At 43.3% G+C, this 19,524-nt stretch overlaps 1 protein-coding gene across 1 annotated transcript in view; it reads right to left on the bottom strand.

Annotated features, from left to right (window-relative positions):
- The window catches only part of USP10 (ubiquitin specific peptidase 10), a 63,945-nt gene that overhangs the window by 24,469 nt on the left and 19,952 nt on the right, over positions 1-19,524 (bottom strand). Inside the window, exons 2-3 of the mRNA XM_081511488.1 lie at positions 8,594-8,662; positions 4,090-4,150 (exon numbers count right to left, since the gene is read on the bottom strand). Of these exons, the coding sequence (XP_081367614.1) occupies positions 4,090-4,150; positions 8,594-8,662 (130 nt within the window). The remainder of the gene's footprint in view (positions 1-4,089; positions 4,151-8,593; positions 8,663-19,524) is intronic.

Here is a 19,524-nt window from a genome sequence, read left to right on the forward strand (position 1 = left end):
AAGAACACAGCTATACAACTTATAAAAGTCTCAGTAATTATTTCTTTTTGAAACTGAAATCTTAAAAGTCTTGCAGTAATTAACAAAGCTATAACATTTAATTTCTGTGCTTAATAAGTAATTTGCTGAAATAATAACCACAAAATTATATTTAATTTGGAGATATGAAATACAGAAGCTGGTATCCATTTTCCACGCAGGGTAGTTAAGGTAGAAATTAAAATGAAACTATGAATAGGAAACAAATGCTATTCTGCCTGTCTGAACATGTCCCTCAATGCAACCTGATTTCACTAGTTTATTTTATACCTAAGACTAGGGCATATACATTTTGGAAAACTTAATTTTTAAAAATCAAGATGACCAACCTGGGGACTTGAAAACCACTGCTTGCTCGCACTCTCTCTCTATATATATTATATATATATATGGTTTCTCTAATTTGTCCAATAATTCAAAAAGTATGAATTATACAAAAGCACTCTTTCAAATTATCCATTTCCCAGACTCTTCTATTAACAACCTTAACTGAAGCCCAAAAATGGCCTTGCATGAGTGCCTGTGACTTCTCCTAAATTAATTCATACTGAATTAACTTCATGGGTAAGGAAGGTGCTTCCAAAAATCCCAAAAGATAAAGTTAGGACTGCAAACCTTTAAAAATCTCCTTGAAATCCTTTAATACCTCTTCCCCACTGACAACAATTCACATATTCTATCTATTTAAGATGGACATTTTTTTCACAGATCACATCTCGAAAATTAGGGTGAGTTTCAGAATCAACTGAGTTTCTTAACAGAAGCTAAACACCAATGTCACCTTATATCTGATGAAATAGTTACACATTTTGAAGTTAGGAAAGGATATGTGCTTTTTATTTTTCATGCATAACTGAAGATTTCTCAAGTCTAGCCCAAGAGGCCCACTTTTTCTCAAGGCGTTTATTTCAAGGAAAAAAAAAGAAAATCACAGTACCAAAATAATCATATTCTACTCAGAAAACAATATATTTTACTTTGGAAGTGTTTTTAGAGGAGAAAAAACAGCCCCACAGAGGGGCCAGGGCCCTAAATAGTTTTCTAATTCTCCATTTGGTTTTGATATCACACACCCTGGGAGTGGGGAGAATACACCAGCCCAACAGCAAAACATTCCTGAAAAAAGAACATGATGATGGTTACAGCTAACCATCTATAGAGATACCAAGAGGACAATTTCAATCCTCTGGCCCCTGAGCACTGATTCATGGTTTCCTTATTTTGAAAACAATCACCAAAGGAAATTTATTTCTCCATTATCCCTAAAAGTGAGCTGTCCAGTTTGCTTCCAGGGAGCTCCATCCAGTGAGGCTGAGAGGATGCAGAGCTGCTCTGTGGACCAAGACGGATGGAGGTGAAGCAAGGAGGCCACAGTTCAGACTGGGACGTGCATCGGGAGTCACAGTGAAGTTAGTATGTGCTGTACCATGCAGCCTGTGCAGAGTTTGGTTATTTCCAACAGACACAGTGCGTTCCACATTGCAATCATTAATCTTATCGTAATATACAACACTCCAGAATGTGACGTGATATTAATGAAACCATTCTGATATGCTACAGTTGTTACCAAAACATTTACCAGACTGTGGACAGTCTGACCACATCCCTGAAAGGCTGAGTCCTACCCAGAACAGTTCCGTTCCTTTTCTTATGCAGGAACACGGGTTGTGGACACACACATGCACTGCACTCCAGGACAGAGAAGTCAAGACAAGGCCCAACCTGTCGGGCTGGAAAAGTGGTAGAAGGCCTGTAAGCTCGTGAGGATCATCAGGCAGGGGATTTGTTGGGGCAAGGAAAATTAGCTCAAACACAACAATTACACCATAACACGGCACTCTCAAAGCCTGTGCACTGCAGCACTCACAGTACAGTGGCCTGGGGTGCCCGGATGGGGTCCTGAGGTCCGAGATACTCAGAGGCACCCAGGAGATGCTCATGCCCACGTCTGTCTGAGAACCACTGCTTAAGTGGCTTCCTCAGCTGACTTCTCCAATCAGCTCATAGTGAGTCAAGTCAACAATCACAGAGCTCTCAGTCATGTGCAAAGTGTTTATTATCAAGGGGGAAGGGTACAGAGATTAGTAAGGCAAGATCCCTGCCTCAGGGGATTACATCTATAGGGAGACAGACATCAAAGATGGAAACGACAAGCCTCTACAGCTTTACAAGAATTTGTTGTATGACTCAGGGAGCTCAAACCGGGGCCCTGTGACAACCTAGAGGGGTGGGATGGGGTGAGAGGTGGGAGGTAGGTTCGTGTTGATGTGTGGCAGAAACCAACACGATATTGTAATTATCCTTCAAATAAAAATAAATAAATTTAAAAAATAGAATGCTCAACACACACACACAAAAAGAGATCTATTTGGATCAGAAACTACAGAGGTCAGAGGAGCTCGAAGGATAACTGGATGGGGGAGGGGAGAGGAGTAAGGCTACTCCCCGCTTTGGGGACTAACTTAAAAAGGCTGCGCTAGGAGCCCCCACCTAGAGCGTGCAGAGCCAGCTGTGGTGGGAAGTGCCAGAATAAATCACTCTAAAGCGCTCATCCAAAACCATCCTGAAGGTTTACAACACTGCAGACACTGTACCGTGCAGCTGCTGCACACAGAAACGGATGAGCTACGGTCTGTGCCACCCACAGCTGAACTCAGCCTCAACAGGGAGGCAGATTCACTGACTACTGGACAGTGAGCTGGCATTGTAGGAGAAATAAAAATAACAGAGCAGGATAGAAAAGGCCTTGGGGAAAGGGGGTCTTTAAGCTGGTCTCTCTCAGTGTGAGCAGCTGTGTTTTTGGCAGATTAAAAGACAGACTTGAGAGGAGAGAGGGGAGAACGGAGAAAAAGAGCCAAGAAGCATAACTGAGCAGGGATGCCAGCCTGGAGCAGGTGGGGGACGTGGTGAGAGCGAGGAGGAGGGAATGGAGCAGAGGGGAGAGGCGCTGCGACACTGGGGGTCTGAGAGGGGGTGGAGCCTTTGTCTGGAAGCCCCTGGGAGGATGGTAAGGCACGACCTGGACCAGGGCTCTGAGAGCAGGGAAAACAGCGAGACATCTGTGAGCCCGAGCAAACAGCGGCTATGCGCCAAGTACTGGAAGTCAGGGAGCACCTCAACCCACAGATAACAAAGGGGCTCCAGAGGCTGGGAGGCCCGGCAAGGGTGTCTGGGTCCCTCTGGCATCTCTTATTTTATCCTCGCCTAAGTCATCATTAGAACTGTCCTCTACCTTATGTTTCTTATAAAGCTGCTAATAATTTTAGATAAAATCACTTTCTCATTTGTCTGTAGATAAAAAGTTTACATGGTCTCTGCAAGGTTTATATTTAAATCTAAATTATAATAAAACCCTTTCTGACAATGCTATAGAAACAGGGAACCAAATCACTGCTCTCAAAGAAAAGGTTCAGCTTCCAGCTTCTCCAAGGCCAGCGAGGACCTTGAGCAAGATGCAAACTGAAAAGCAGTCTAGACAGGTTTGACACATGCAATGGCAGCCAGCAAGATGAGAGGGCCCTACTGTTAGTGACACTGTAACATATATGAGAGGGCTGCAACTCAGTAAGCATCACCTCCAGTGATCAGCTCAGTGTCTGGGACAGAGACAGCCAGCTACTCAGTCATAACAAGACAGGAGGTGAAGAGGTCACCTGAATTCCCAAGAGCCTTGATGACAGGTGTGGACATAACCGCAAACTCAGGACAAGAGAAACGAGCTGTCACTGAGCCAGGTGGAAAGCACGTACTCAGAGACTTGCCAGCTCTGGGCCCAACAGCCGGTGCACTCAACAGAGAGCCCACTCCAGAACCCGCACAGAGAGCCTTGGCTGTGAAGGGTACACTTGTGCCAGAGGATCCTTACGAAACAAACAGAAATGATCAATTATTTCCAAAACTCACCCTTGGAGGTCTGGCATTCTGAAGCACAGAATAAACTTTAATTCATTAGCCAAAGTGGTTCGGTGATTAAAGCTACTGGAGTTTACAGCAAAATCATCAAGCAGGAAGGGAAAGGAAGGAAGCCGGGGAGCAGAGGGCAGGGCTTACCGTCGGGGAGGTCACCAGCAGCCTGTGCGCCACACAGAACTGTCCCGCCGTACGGAGGAAGCTGCCCAGGGAAGTGGAAAACAGAGTTTAACTCAACAAACTGTTAAAGTTCAACACATGCTAAAAGCAACCCTCATTAAAAGGCTATTTATCCATGCAACTTCTCATAACATTATTTTTAACAAAACAACACAGATGGGGAGACAAGATTAAACATCTTCATTTTAAAACACCATTAGAAACCTTTCCAATATTGATTGTTATTAAATAGATCCAAAATTGAGGTAGAAAATAAAAAATGGGCTCCAATGGACATGTCAATCAGCTACAAAAGGCTCACGACACACCCTCTGTTTCACAGGAGTTGCAGAATGCACATCAAATACTATAAACGCTTGTCTTTGTCCATTGACGAGTACAGAGTCTTCGTGACCATCTGCACATGTTGTTCACCATCACTACACGTCCACTCAGCCATAGGCAGGAACCAAGCCTGGGGACAGTGAACAAAGCAGCTGGGAAAGAAAAGCCTGAGAATCACGGCTCTCTTTTTAACAGGGAGCCTTAAATAACTGGATTAACAGCTGGCAATCACATTCCTTGTTTGGGAGAGAGACAGCAAAATGGTGAGTGTCTGGGCTCTCTGTAAAATGCAGGAAGGTATTATGAATATGCCAATTTTTTTCCCTCCTAGCTATTCCATAATACTTAGGAGCTGGAATGTTTCAAATGGCTATGTTTGAAATGAGAAAGTTTAGAATGGAAAGGGGTAAGATAAGTGGACAGATAATTGCTATCTGAAGGCAGAACAAAAGAACAAAAGGATTATAGCCTAAAACAGCTTCTGCCACAGCACTTCTCAAAGCCCGCACACTATAGCACAAACAGTACAACAGCCTGGGGCCTGGATGGGGTCCCGGGGTTTGGCATGTTCAGAGGCACCCAGGAGACTCTCCCGCCCACAACTGTCTCAGAACTACTGCTTCAGTTGATTTCCTATTAACTCTTAGTGAGTCAATGCAACAGCCTCAAAGATAAAAGCTTATCACTCCAAGTACTCTCCTGAGAGAATTAATGACAAATAAGAAGCTAAGAAAACAAACCTGTTAGTCGCTCAGTTGTGTCCCACTCTTAGTGACCCCATGGACGGTAGCCTACTAGGCTCCTCTGTCCATGGGGATTCTCCAGGCAAGAATACTGGAGTGGGTTGCCATTTCCTTCTCCAGAGGATCCTCCCAACCAAGGGATTGAACCCCAGTCTCCTGCATTGCCAGCAGATTCTTCAAGGTCTGAGCCACCAGGGAAGCCCACGAAAACAAAAGGAACTGACCACTTTCTGGACTTGACAGCAGCGCATATCCCCACCACACAGGGGCACTCCAGCATTCATCAGGGCAAAGCACTGTGTGCCCAGGCGGGCTGCACTTGAGCCTGAAGTGCAGGACCATCCCACCCACCACTCCAAGGCGCCCACCTTGACCCCAGCCTCCACCACCAGCGTGGACACATGGAGCAAAACCGTGTGTCTGCGGAAGCCACAAATCAGGATGACATCCCTCTGCAATCACAGAACACAGCAAACTCCCAGACACAGCTTTTACTGCACTGATGACACTAGGGTGCCCCCTGGTGATAAAAATCTAAGCTGTAAGGCACTCCAAGTCTTGTTTTTTGAAATCACACTGTACTTACACACCATCTGGAGAGCAGGAGAGCCAGGATCTGAAAACAGAGCCCCTGGCAGGCCCCAGGGAAATACTGCTGTTTTCTGTTAAGTGTGTTTAAAACACTTACTTTGGTTTACTAACCTGGTTTACTAACCTGGTAAGAGCATGACTGGGAATTACTGAATGCCAGAATGAGTTCAGGCACAGAAAACGTGTGTATTTTTTTTTCACTCTATACACTGCATCTGGTGCCTGTAATGCAGCAAACCTCCATCACCTCTAAGATACCCCTTTGTGGTAACTGGGTACAATAAAAATGCAGCAGAATAAAACTGCAAGAATTGTTCAAAGTTCTCTCTTTAACTATATAATTACTTATAAGAATAGAGAATTTTTTAAGGAAAAATATAAAATCTCACACACAAAAAGAAACTGAGCAACAGAAAAAGCTGAAATTTACTTTTATTAGATACAAAACCAAACCAACTTACTCTGAAAACAGTGCTACCATATTGTGAGCTCAATACTCAGGACCTTCAATAAGAAGGTAATATTTTTAAATCTTTTTGCTACTGCTATGGGGTGAGGGGTTAGATCCCCACCACCCACACCCACACACCCATACACACACACACTCAACACCACAATCTCAAGTTTTATTACATACCAAAGTGAAAACAAAACCTTTAAAAACTTTTTAAATGTCTTTATGACCTCAGGGAGGGAAAAAATTTCTTACAAGATAGTAAAAAAAATCGACAAACTATGAGGAAAAAAAATACATGACATTAAAACTTTAAAATGTACTCCCAAAGATTATTAACCCTATAAATCAATAAGAAAAAGACAAGCCATTTGATAAAAATATGGACAAAAGATATAGAACAGGTAATTAACAGAAGGAGAAATCTACACTGCCAATGGACATATGAAAGTAATGTAATGGTGCTCAAATGTTTGTAATCTGGAAGACGTAAATTAAAACGATAAAAACCCACTTACTCCATCAGATTAACAAAAATTTTAAGTATGTCTATACTGAGAATGGGGCTTCCCAGGAGACACTAGTGGTAAAGAATCCAAGTGTCAATGCAAGAACCTTACATAAGAGACACAGGTTCGATCCCTGGGTTGAGACGATTCCCTGGAGAAGGAAATGGCAGCCCACTCCAGTATTCTTGCCTGGGAAATCTCATGGACAGAGGAGCCTAGCAGGCTATAGTCCATGGGGTCAAAAAAAGCTGGACACAATTGGAACATCTGAGCACAGCATACTGGGAATTATCAAAAATTTTTCTTTTTAATGGGATCTAAAAGATCCATATAGTTAAGGTTATGGTCTTCCCAGTGGTCCTGTAGAGTTGTGAGAACTGGACCGTAAAGAAGGCAGGACACCAAAGAACTGATGCCTTCAAACTGTGGTGCTGGAGAAGATCCTGAAAGTCTCTTGGACAATAAGGAGATCAAACCAGTCAATCTTAAGGAAAATCAACCCTGAATACTGGTTGGAAGGACTGATGCTGAAGTTGAAGCTCCAGTATTTTGTTCATCTGATGAAAACAGCTGCCTCAATAGAAAAGTGGAAAAGTCCCTGATGCTGGGAAAGATCAAGGGCAGAAGAAGAGGGTGTCAGAGGATGAGTGGCTGGATGGCATCACCGATGCAATGGACATAAACTTGGGCAAACTTTGGGAGATGGTAAGGGACAGGGAGGCCTGGTGTGCTGCAGTCCATGGGGTTGCAAACACCTGGACATGACTGAGTGACTGAACAACAACAAAAACTCTCATGCACTAGTGATGGGAATGCAGACTGTTAAAACCACTTAGAAAGCAGATGCACTGAAGATGCTTATTCCTTGCAGGGCACCAAAATTCCATTCCTAGGAATATTTCTTGGAGAAACTCACAGAGGAGCATGAGGAGACATGACAAAACAAGATTACTGTCACACTTCTGTCATAGTGGAAGAACCGAAGACCGAGATCGTCCCTCTCAACATGAAAAGGGCTAAGTTCAGTATTTAACAGTTAACGGGGAATTTCTTGGCAATTCAGTGGTTAGGACTCTGCACTTTCACTGCTGTGGGCACCCAAGTTCATTCCCTGCTCAGGGATCTAAGATCCACAGGGCACAGCCAAAAAAATAAAATTTAACAATTAAAATCAAAGAACAAGAACAAAATGTCCAAATAAATCTAAAGAATATTTAACTTAAACAAACTACAAAATGATGAATACAGTATGAAACCACTTTGTTGCTGTTGTTTAGTCACAAGTCAGGTCTCTTTTGCGACCCCATGGACTGTAGCCCACCAGGCTCCTCTGTCCATGGGATTTCTCAGGCAAGAATACTAGAGTGGGTTGCCATTTCCTTCTCTAGGGGAATCTTCCTGACCCAGGGATCAAACCCACATCTCCTGCATTGCAGGCAGATTCTTTACTACTGAGCCCCCGGGGAAGCCCCTGATGAGACATTTTTAACTGCACAAAACAATAAACAGTATATACATGCACAGTAAGAGGTGCAAATCACAGCCAGAAAGCAAAACGTACTGTGCGTTTTGGGCAGAGTTTCAGTATTTCTGGGGAAGAAGAGGAATGAGAGGATACAATGGAAGCTTCAACTGTCTCTGTAATGTTTTGCTATTTACAAGTATAGCAAAATGTTAACAGTAGTCAAATCCAATGGGTGGGTCATTTTTTCATGTTAGCCTCCACACTTTTCTGTACATTGGAATTCCTAATTAAAAGGCATAAATCAAAAAAAAAAAACATCTAAAACATAACCATCAATTAAATCTATGCACGCACTCAATAAAACAAAATTTTGTCTTACCTCAACTGAAGCGCGAGGAGTCACAAAGAACTGATTGAATTCATCAGGGCTAAAATCTCCAAAAATATACTGAAGAAAAAAAGAATCACAGGTCACATAAAATACACAAATCACACAGAAAAAAGTGTTACATCAATCTTATAAATTATCCGCCAGAACCCCCAAGACCTTCTCCAGTAAGCAGACAGTGCTGTCTGGTGCTCCTTTACAGTCCCACTGCAGAGAGATCTTTAAGTTTAGATAAAACCTTAGGATTTTATGGAAGAAAATCAAAATGATGAGTTTTATGATGGGAGAAAATGTTCTAGACAATACCAACTGCCAGCAAGAATGTGAAGCAACTAGGGATGCAAAAAGGCACAGCAACTCAGGAAAAAAAAAAAAGTTTTGCAGTTCCTTATAAAGTTTACTTACCACACAACCCAACAAGCCTACTCCTAAGCACTTACCAAAGAGTAATGAAGAACAATGTCCACACACACACAAAAGAAAAACCTGCATGCTGAAATTTACAGCAACTGTACTCATAACCACCAGAAACTGAAAAGAATCCAAATGTATATCAAGAGGCGGACATGATACGTGAACATGATGAACTACTAATCAATGACTCTCTAAAGCATCACACTAAGTGAAGCATCAGACTTACAAGGCCACAAGCTGTAAGGACAGAAAACATCCGTGGCTTCAAGGTCGGGGGAAGGAATCATTACAAAAAGGCACGAGGGAACTTTGTCAGGGGAGGTTCACAGGGAAAGACTGTTAAGAGAAACAGTAAACTTCCAATGTGCCTAGGAAACATACCCACCAAAATACTAATGATTTCAGTTCTTGAATATGAATGGACAACAAAAAATCAAAAGACATGAGAGGGGGCAATAAACAGCAATAAAGAGGGTTACTATTAAAATAGGGAAAAATGAATCTGCGTAAACAAAACACAGGAAACAGAAAAGAAGTTAACATTCTAATCTGTATCCTGAAAGAAATTCTAGCAGGTAAAATAAGCAGACTGTCAAGAAAAAAAAGGAAGAGAGAACAAGGAAGTATACAAAGAAATCAAAGGATTATTAAATTTAAATTACTAAATTTACAAACTCAACAGAAGATCTTAAAGAACCAACAAGATCAATACAGCAAGACAGCAATGCTTTGAAAGTTCCAAGAAAAAAAGTATTTCTTTTTGTCTTCATAGAATTCTATTCTATAGTTTACTACTCAAGTGCAAAAGGCAAAATAATTCTCTGACTCTCATACACACTTGGGATGGGTAGAGGTGGGCTGCTTAAGAATTCCAGAAAATGCATTCAAGAGATACAACAGCAGTAACAAACAAGTACGATCCAAAAGATGATCGATACTGTAGATGTGAAGCCCAACACAAACATGAAGGAAGACTCATGTTGCTTTATTCAATACCAACAACAGGAATGTTGTCCACGTAAGAGAGATCCACTCTACCTTCTGAGCAGCTACTTTAATTCACAATGTGGGAAGACACATTAGGATAAGAAGTGAATGTTCTTACAGGATTGCTAAGTTTTTCTCCTCAGGCTGGATTTCTCTTGGAAAGATAAAAATAAATGAAATCACACTTCTATGTACACTTTCTTATTTGAGTTTCCATACAATCTAAAGTCTTTAAAAAAAAAAAAAAAAAAAAACAGAAATTGGTCAATCCAGTAAGAGAAGTAAAATTTCAAATGATTCAATAAAATCTTGTCAATGAAGAGGAAGGGGAGGAACCGTGACCCAGCAAGCCTTCTACCAGTCTACTGCAACAAACTTCATGTTCAACCATCAGAATGCAACACTTCAACCGCTCAGTCATGTCTGACACTTTGTGACCCAAGGACTGCAGCACGCCAGGCTTCCCTGTCCATCACCAACTCCCAGAGCTTGCTCAAACTCATGTCCATTGAGTCGGTGATATTATGCAACCATCTCATCCTCTGTCGTCCCCTTTTCCTCCCGCCTTCAATCTTTCTCAGCATCAGGGTCTTTTCCAATGAGTCAGTTCTTCCCATCAAGTGGCCAAAGTATTGCAGTTTCAGCTTCAACATCAGTCCTTCCAATGAATATTCAGGACTGATTTTCTTTAGGATGGACTGGTTGGATCTCCTTGCAGTCCAACAGATTCTCAAGAGTGTTCTCCAACACCACAGGTCAAAAGAATCAATTCTTCAGCACTCGGCTTTCTTTATAGTCTAACTCTCACAACCATATATGACTACTGGAAAAACCATATTTTGACTAGACGGACCTTTGTTGGCAAAGTAATGTCTCTGCTTTTTAATATGCTATCTGCTGCTACTGCTGCTGCTAAGTCGCTTCAGCCGTGTCCGACTCTGTGCGATCCCATAGATGGCAGCCCACCAGGCTCTGCCGTCCCTGGGATTCTCCAGGCAAGAATATTGGAGTGGGTTGCCATTTCCTTCTCCAGTGCATGAAAGGGAAAAGTGGAAGTGAAGTCGCTCAGTCGTGTCCGACTCCTAGTGACCCCATGGACTGTAGCCCACCAGGCTCCTCCGTCCATGGGATTTTCCAGGCAAGAGTACTGGAGTCGGGTGCCATTGCCTTCTCCGAATATGCTGTCTAGGTTGGTCATAACTTTTCTTCCAAGGAGCAAGCACCTTTTAATTTCATGGCTGCAGTCACCATCTGGAGCCCAAGAAAACAATGTCTTTTTGGAGCCCAAGAAAATAATGTCTCTCACTGTTTCCATTGTATACCCATCTATTTGCCATGAAGTGATGGGACCAGATGCCATGATCTTAGTTTTCTGAATGTTGAGCTTTAAGCCAACTTTTTCACTCTCAAGAGGCTCTTTAGTTCTCCTCCGCTTTCTGCCGTAACGATGGTGTCATCTGCATATCTGAGATTATTGATATTTCTCCAAGCAATCTTGATTCCAGCTTGTGCTTCACCCAGCCTGGCATTTCGCATCATGTACTCTGCATATCAGTTAAACAAGCAGGGTGACAGTGTACAACCTTGACGTACTCCTTTCCCTATTTGGAACCAGTCTGTTGTTCCATGTCCAGTTCTAACTGTTGCTTCCTGACCTGCATACAGATTTCCCAGGAGGCAGTTAAGGTGGTCTGGTATTCCCATCTCTTTAAGAATTTTCCACAGTTTGTTGTGATCCACACAGTCAAAGGCTTTGGCGTAGTCAATAAAGTGGAGGTAGATGTTTTTCTGGAACTCTCTTGCTTTTTCAATGATCCAGTGGATGTTGGCAATTTGATCTCTGGTTCCTCTGCCTTTTCTAAAACCAGCTTGAACATCTGGCAGTTTAGGGGTCACGTACTGTTGAAGCCTGGCTGGGAGAATTTTGAGCATTACTTTGCTAGCTTGTGAGATGAGTGCAATTGTGCAGTAGTTTCATCATTCTTTGGCACTGCCTTTCTTTGGGATTGGAATGAAAACTACCCTTTTCCAGTCCTGTAGCCACTGATGAGTTTTCCAAATTTGCTGGCATATTGAGTGCAGCACTTTCACAGCACCATCTTTTAGGATTTGAAATAGCTCAACTGGAATTCCATTACAATCTCCATGAGCTTTGTTCGTAGTGATGCTTCCTAAGGCCCACTTGACTTCACATCCCAGGATGTCTGCCTCTAGGTGAGTGATCACACCATCGTGGTTATCTGGGTCATGAAGATCTTTTTTGTATAGTTCTTCTGTGTGTTCTTGCCACCTCCTTTTAACACTTTCTCCTTCTGTTAGGTCCATACCATTTCTGTCCTTTATTGTGCCCATCTTTGCATGAAATGTTCCCTTGGTATCATTAATTTTTTTTAAGAGATCGCTAGTCTTTCCCATTCTATTGTTTTCCTCTGTTTCTTTGCACTGATCCCGGAGTAAGGCTTTCTTATCTCTCCTTGCTATTCTTTGGAACTCTGCATTCAAATGGGTATATCTTTTCTTTTCTCCTTTGCCTTTCGCATCTCTTCTTTTCACAGTTATTTGTAAGGCCTCCTCACACAGCCATTTTTCCTTTTTGCATTTCTTTTTCTTGGGGATGGTCTTGATCACTGCCTCCTGTACAACGTTACAAACCGTCCATAGTTCTTCAGGCACTCTGTCTATAAGATCCAATCCCTTGACTCTATTTGTCACTTCCTGTATAATGGTAAGGGATTTGACTTAGGTCATACCTGAATGGTCTAGCGGTTTTCCCTACTTTTTCAACTGAAGTCTGAATTTGGCAGTAAGGAGTTCATGATCTGAGCCACAGTCAGCTCCCAGTCTTGTTTTCGCTGACTGTATAGAGCGTCTACATCTTTGGCTGCAAAGAATATAATCAATCTGATTTCGGTATTGACCATCTGGTGATGTCCATGTGTAGAGTTTTCTCTTGAGTTGTTGGAAGAGGGTGCTTGCTAAGACCAGTGCAATCTCTTGGCAAAACTCTTAGCCTTTTGCCTCGCTTCATTTTGTACTCCAAGGTCAAATTTGCCTATTACTCCAGGTATCTCTTGACTTCCTACTTTGGCATTCCAGTCCCCTACAATGAAAAGGACATCTTTTTCGGGTGTTAGTTCTAGAAAGTCTTGTAGGTCTTCACAGAACCGTTCAACTTCAGCTTCTTCAGCGTAACTGGGGATTACTTGGATTACTGTGATATTGAATGGTTTGCCTTGGAAACGAACAGAGATCATTTTGAGATTGTACCCAAGTACTGACTGCATTTCGGACCTTCTTGTTGACTATAATGGCTACTCCATTTCTTCTACGGGATTCCTACCCACAGTAGTAGATATAATGGTCATCTGAGTTAAATTCACCCATTCCAGTCCATTTTAGCTCTGTGATTCCTAAAATGTCAATGTTCACTCTTGCCATCTCCTGTTTGACCACTTCCAATTTACCTTGATTCATGGACCTAACATTCCAGGTTCCTATGCAACATTGATCTTTACACCATCGGACTTTACTTCCATCACCAGTCACATCCACAACAGGGCGTTGTTTTCATTTTGGCTCTGTCTCTTCATTCTTTCTGGTGTTATTTCTCCACGCTTCTCTAGCAGCATATTGGGTATCTACTGATCTGGAGACATCTTTCAGTGTCCTATCTTTTTGCCTTTTCATACTGTTCATGGGGTTTTCAAGGCAAGAATACTGAAGTGGTTTGCCATTCCCTTCTCCACTGGACCACATTTTATCAGAACTCTCCACCATAATCCATCCATCTTGGGTGGCCCTACATGGCACGGCTCACAGTTTCAGAGTTAGACAAGGCTATGGTCCATGTGATCAGTTTGATTAGTTTTCTGTGATTGTGGCTTTCATTCTGTCTGCCCTCTGAGGGATAAGGATAAGAGGCTTATGGAAACTTCCTGATGGGAGAAACAGACTGTGAGGGAAACTGGGTCTTGTTCTGATGGGCGGGGCCATGCTCCGTAAATCTTTAATCCAATTTTCTGTTGATGGGCAGGGCTGTGTTCCCTCCCTGTTGTTTGCCCCCAACCAACACCTCACCTTTGGAGACTCCTGGATGCTCACAGACAAGTCTGGCTCGGTCCCCATGGGGAATCTGCTCCGTTCTCCCGGGTCCTGGTGCGCACAAGGTTTTGTTTGTGCCCTCCAAGAGTCTGTTTCCCCAGTCCTGTGTAAGTTTTGTAGTCAAATCCCACTGGCCTCCAAAGTCAAATTCCCTGCTGCTGCTGCTGCTGCTGCTGCTAAGTCGCTTCAGTCATGTCCGACTCTGTGCGACCCCATAGACGGCAGCCCACCAGGCTCCGCCATCCCTGGGATTCTCCAGGCAAGAATACTGGAGTGGGTTGCCATTTCCTTCTCCAGTGCATGAAAGGGAAAAGTGAAAGTGAAGTCGCTCAGTCGTGTCCAACTCTCTAGGGGTTCTCAATCCCTTTGCCAAACCCCCAGGTTGGGAAATCTGTTGTGGGTCACAGAACTTCTTAACAGTGGGAGAATTTATCTGGTATAATTGTTCTGCAGTTTGTGGGTCGTCTGCTTAGCAGCTCTAAGGTGGGGTTAATGGCAACCTCCTACAAGAGGGCTTATGTCACACCACCCAGGACTGCTGCACCCAGAGCCCCTGTCCCTGCAGCAGGCCACTGCTGACCGGTACCTCCACAGGAGACACTCAAACACTCAAAGGCAGGTCTGGCTCAGTCTCTGCAGGGTCTCCTGGAGTGCACAAGGTTTTGTCTGAGCCCTCCGAGCATCCCTGGCAGATATGGAGTTTGATTCTAAACACAATTTCGCCCCTCCTACCGTCTTGCCGGGGCTTCTCCTTTGCCCTTGGATATGGGGTATCTTTTTTGGTGGGATCCAATATTCTCCTGTTGATGGTTGTTCAGCAGCAAGTTGTAATTTTGGAGTTCTCGCAGGAGAAGATGAGCGCACGTCCTTGATTTGAGATGTTATCCCTCCCAAGGAAGTTTCCCAACCAGTTGTTAATGCCCAAAAGTTGTCGCAAAGAAACAGCACAAAGTTTGTTTGTGCGCAACAACAACTGCAACAGTGTTGACGATGAGCTGGAGATGCTTTAGCTTGCGTTCTTGATGTCTCATCACAGAAAGAATTCAGTGAGAGACAAAGTGAAAGGTAAGAAGTGGATTTATTCAGATCCAGAGGGAAGCACACTCTACAGACAGAGTGTGGGCCATCACAGAAGGTGAGTAAATGCTTAGACCCCAGGGGAAAACTTTTTCTCCTATTATTTTCAATTGTACTTAATTTTTTGTTTTTAAAGTATTATTTGGAAAAATCTGCTACAGATTTTAAGTGTGCTTTCTCATTACAACTTCATGTCAATAAATTCTCCACAGATCCACACCTTTAATCTGACTATAAAACTCACTGGTGAGGGTACCAGGAAGGGCAGGAAGATTCCCTGGCAGTCCAGGGGTTAGGACTCTGCACCTCCACTGGGAACTAAGTTCTTGGTGCAGCCTTCCAGATGGAAGGAGCGTGTAAAGGGAGAAATCTCCAACACTGTTAAATTAAGAAAACATTCTTCGGATTTAAAAAGGGCGGGGGGGGGGGGAGGCAGGAAAATAGAAATACTGATTTGTATTTGCATAAAGATAGGGGTTTCCCTGGTGGCTCCTCGGTAAAGAATTCATCAGCAACGCAGGAGACTCGGGTTTAATCCCTGGATCAGGAAGATCCCCTGGAGAAGTAAATGTTCTTGTCAGGAAAATTCCATGGACAGAGGAGCCTGGCAGGCTACAGTCCATGGGGTCGCAAAGAGTCAGATATGACTTCACGACTAAACCACCAACCAAAGACAGATCAATACCAGGACTAACCTGGTGGCTCGGTGGTGAGAAGTCCACCTGCCAATGCAGGGGACACAAGTTCAATCCCTAGCCCAGGAAGATTCCACATGCCAAGGAGCAACTAAGCCCAGACATCACAACTACTGAGCCAGCACTCTAGATCCTGCTTGCTTCAACTAGAGAAAAATCCACACACAGCAACCAAGACTCAGCACAGCCAAAAAGTGATTTTTAAAAAGCAACAGATATTGGAAGGAGGGAAAGTCAGTGGAGGTCGTGGAATGGAGAGTGAGATGTTTTAGGATATATCTTTTCAGAGTTCTTAATTCTGAACCATGCAAAAATACATTATTCAAAAGATTAACTGTAAAGTCAATGCTATTGAATCACTGTACAACTATTCATATACCCATTTTGCAGAAGCTGTGTTTGTACTTATGTTTCATGATCTCCTTGACAACAGATTAGGACTTGATGAAAACATTTAATCCAAAAATGTCACCATAAGCAACCGCTAACTATCAACTATGCAATGCTAAAGTATCATTTAACACTTGACAAATGGCTAGCCAGAGCTGCTCTGAACTCATGTTAGAGTTATGTTAAATTCCCTTAACATCAGCTCACATATATCAATAAACTCCATAAAAATACACATAAATCACATTCTCTGCCCTAATCAGACCTATTTTCAATCCTTAAAATACATGAGTTTTTGAAAGTCAGTAGTTAACACACTTCAACAATCTAAAGAACAGTCATGTCAGTTTTGCGACTGAGCTTACAGAAGGGGCTGCTAAGAGGCTAGCGCCAAGTCCCAATCTGAGTTGCACAAAGTCACTCAAGTCTCAAGTAAGGGAGACTTCAGAATAAAACACAATTTCCTGCCATCACAAAACATGTGAAAAAACAGTAAGTATTTCTTTCATGGGCAAAGAAACTAATGTCTCTTTGGCAACCACTCAAAACACTGAAGTGAAGTGACATAATAAAATATAATACCCCACATAAATTTGCAGGCTATCATTTCAGTGCTTTTCAAAATCATCTACATCAGTTACAAATAATCACAGGAAGCATCACTATGGAGAAGTGTTTTTTATCCACACTGTTTCAAAAAGGCAAATAGAAGTATTGCTTGTAAAGTAGAATTTAGCTTAAATAAATTAGGAAGAAAAGTTAAATTATGAAGTTAAAACTACAAAAGCATAGAAAAACCCAAGTATTTATTCAACTGCAAACCCCAGTGAGTGGACATAAATTACACTGCCCTGAATTTTAGTGACAACTGTTTAACTAAAACTGTATCTGACTAAAGGCTGAAGCACCACAAGTCTTGTGACACCAAAGAGTTTTTATCACAGAAATTCAGGGCAGCCAACTTCCATTAAAATGTTCCAGTCTCACCAATCCCAAAAATTTTCCTAATTTTCAATCACAAACTGTTTCAGATGTTTGGCAAAATGAAGAATGTTACCAAAAAGCAGGGGCAGGATTGTACTCTTCCAAAAACTCAATGTCACAAAAGGCTGTGGAAAAGTTCCAGATGACAGGAAGCTAAAGAGACAGGACAACTAAATGCAACATCGGACCCTATGCTGGATCCTCCCCTGGAGTGGAAATGCTATAAAAGGAGAACATAGGGTCAACTGACAAGTCCAGAATATGAACAGTGGGTTAGAAAAAGATACTGTGTCCATGTCAACACATGGACGTGATAGCTGTCCTACTGCGATTACTTTAAGAGAATATTCGTGGGAAATACACATTCAAGCAGACAAAAAGGCTAAAGGGTCCCATTGCATGTAACCCACCCTCAAACCTCAAAGGATAAGAGAAAATGTGTCTGTATTTTCGTGTGTTTGTGAGTTTGTACAGGTATCTGTGTAAAGAGGGAGAGAACTTAAACACACCCCAATGATTAAGTGAGGTTCAACCCTAAATGGTCAATCTGAATAAAAAATCAAATGGGGGCTCTTTGTACTTCTGCAATTTTTATAAATTTGAAATTATTTCCAAATAAAGAGCTTGTGGGGTTGTTTTTAAACTAAAACTGAAAACACTCAGCTGTGAGGAAAATTTTTACCTACCCTCTTCTTATACATGTGTGAAACATTTTCCTTCCTCTGGAGAATTAATAAGTATATTTTAAAGTTTGTTTTTACAGAAAAATACGGTAGGTGTTTGGTTTTAAAAAAAACAAGATGAAAATGAGTCAGTGCCTGATTTCACAGGATTTACAATCTAGTGGGGAAGAAAATGGCACCGGCCACATGCATTCGTTTGTCCTGCGGGAGCAGCGAGAGCTGAAACTCACGACTGTGAGGCTGGCAAGGGAGGAAGTGCAACCCCACTTTCCCCATCCCTGCCAAGCCTGCAGGGGGCCAGCACGCTCAGGCACCCAGGCAAGGGCACTGTGAGCCCTCCGTGGACCACAGAGCACTACAGAAATGTTGGCATCGTCGTCAAGTGAGGCAGATCCCTGAGGATGAAGCCAGGCCCACCAGAGTTGAATGAATACTGGAGTCAAGAGGAGGAACAAGAAAGCAATCACAGATGCTCTGCTTCCAGCTGTGGTGGGGGCGTGGGAAGGCCATGGGGGTCGGGACACAGCACAGGGCGCTGAGCCGCCCTGTCCCCTCTCTGGGAAGGGGCCTGGGGGTGGAGGGGTCCTCTCAACCAGAATAAAGCTCCACTTCCCCTCCCTTCCAGTGACCCCAGCTCAGGCCTTCAGAACTCCTACTGTTCCCGTCTGATTATTTTCTGATCCTTTCTAGAGAGGACATGAAAAATATATGCACAAACACACATCAGGAAAAGGGGCAAGCCCTCAGTACAGCTAGGGTGGAAACAAGACACTTCACTGCAGCCCAGCGCCAGGGCGTGGCCGCTCTGGGTTACCAGAAGACTCCAGAAGGCCCTCTGGGGCCTAGGGCTGTACAGCCTGTGAAAGGCACAGGCCAAACTGGAAATACCAGTGTTCCTGCTAAAGGAAAAGCAAAGACACAGCCTCAGCCCAGGAGAGGTGAGGAGAAGGAAAGGCGTTTGCCAGTCGCCTGCGTGGCCCACTGCTGGCTCTCCAGGGATCCGGTGCAGCCACAGGAAACAGCACCTCCTGCAGGAAGCAGGGACCCAGAGGACAATCCCCAGAGCTGGCACTAGGGGGCGCTGGAACACAGCTTCCAAGGTTTGAGCTCCAGAAACACAAGTCATTGTGCAGGCTGCCATCAAATCCGTGTCCTCCGCCCTTCAAAAGGATTCCAGGAAATGGCAGGTAAGTCTCTGAGGTAAAAACTTAGGCTACAAAGGCATGATCAATAAACACTCTGCTGCGTGCACACTGTACTTCACAGATTCTACGGCGGTGGGGCATATGTGAGCCAGACTCAGGCACAGTGTCCCAAGAATACTCAAAGCCCAGCCCCGCAGGGTCAAATGCCAGAACCAAGCACAGGAAGTAGAGTCTTCTCCTCCCTCCCCTTCCCTCTTTCCCAACACAAAAGTGAATTTGGGAGGTAGTAGGAAACGTTAAGGACTAATACACTGGTGGTTCAGCAGTAAAGAATCCTCCTGCAATACAGGAGACGCAGGTTCGATCCCTGGGTCAAGAAGATCCTCTGGAGAAGGGAATAGCTACCCACTCCAGTATTCTTGCCTGGAGAATCCCATGGACAGAGG

The sequence above is a fragment of the Giraffa tippelskirchi genome, chromosome 7, assembly GCF_054371585.1.
Source record: "Giraffa tippelskirchi isolate mGirTip1 chromosome 7, T2T-mGirTip1v1.2.pri, whole genome shotgun sequence".
NCBI classification, from domain to species: domain Eukaryota; kingdom Metazoa; phylum Chordata; class Mammalia; order Artiodactyla; family Giraffidae; genus Giraffa; species Giraffa tippelskirchi.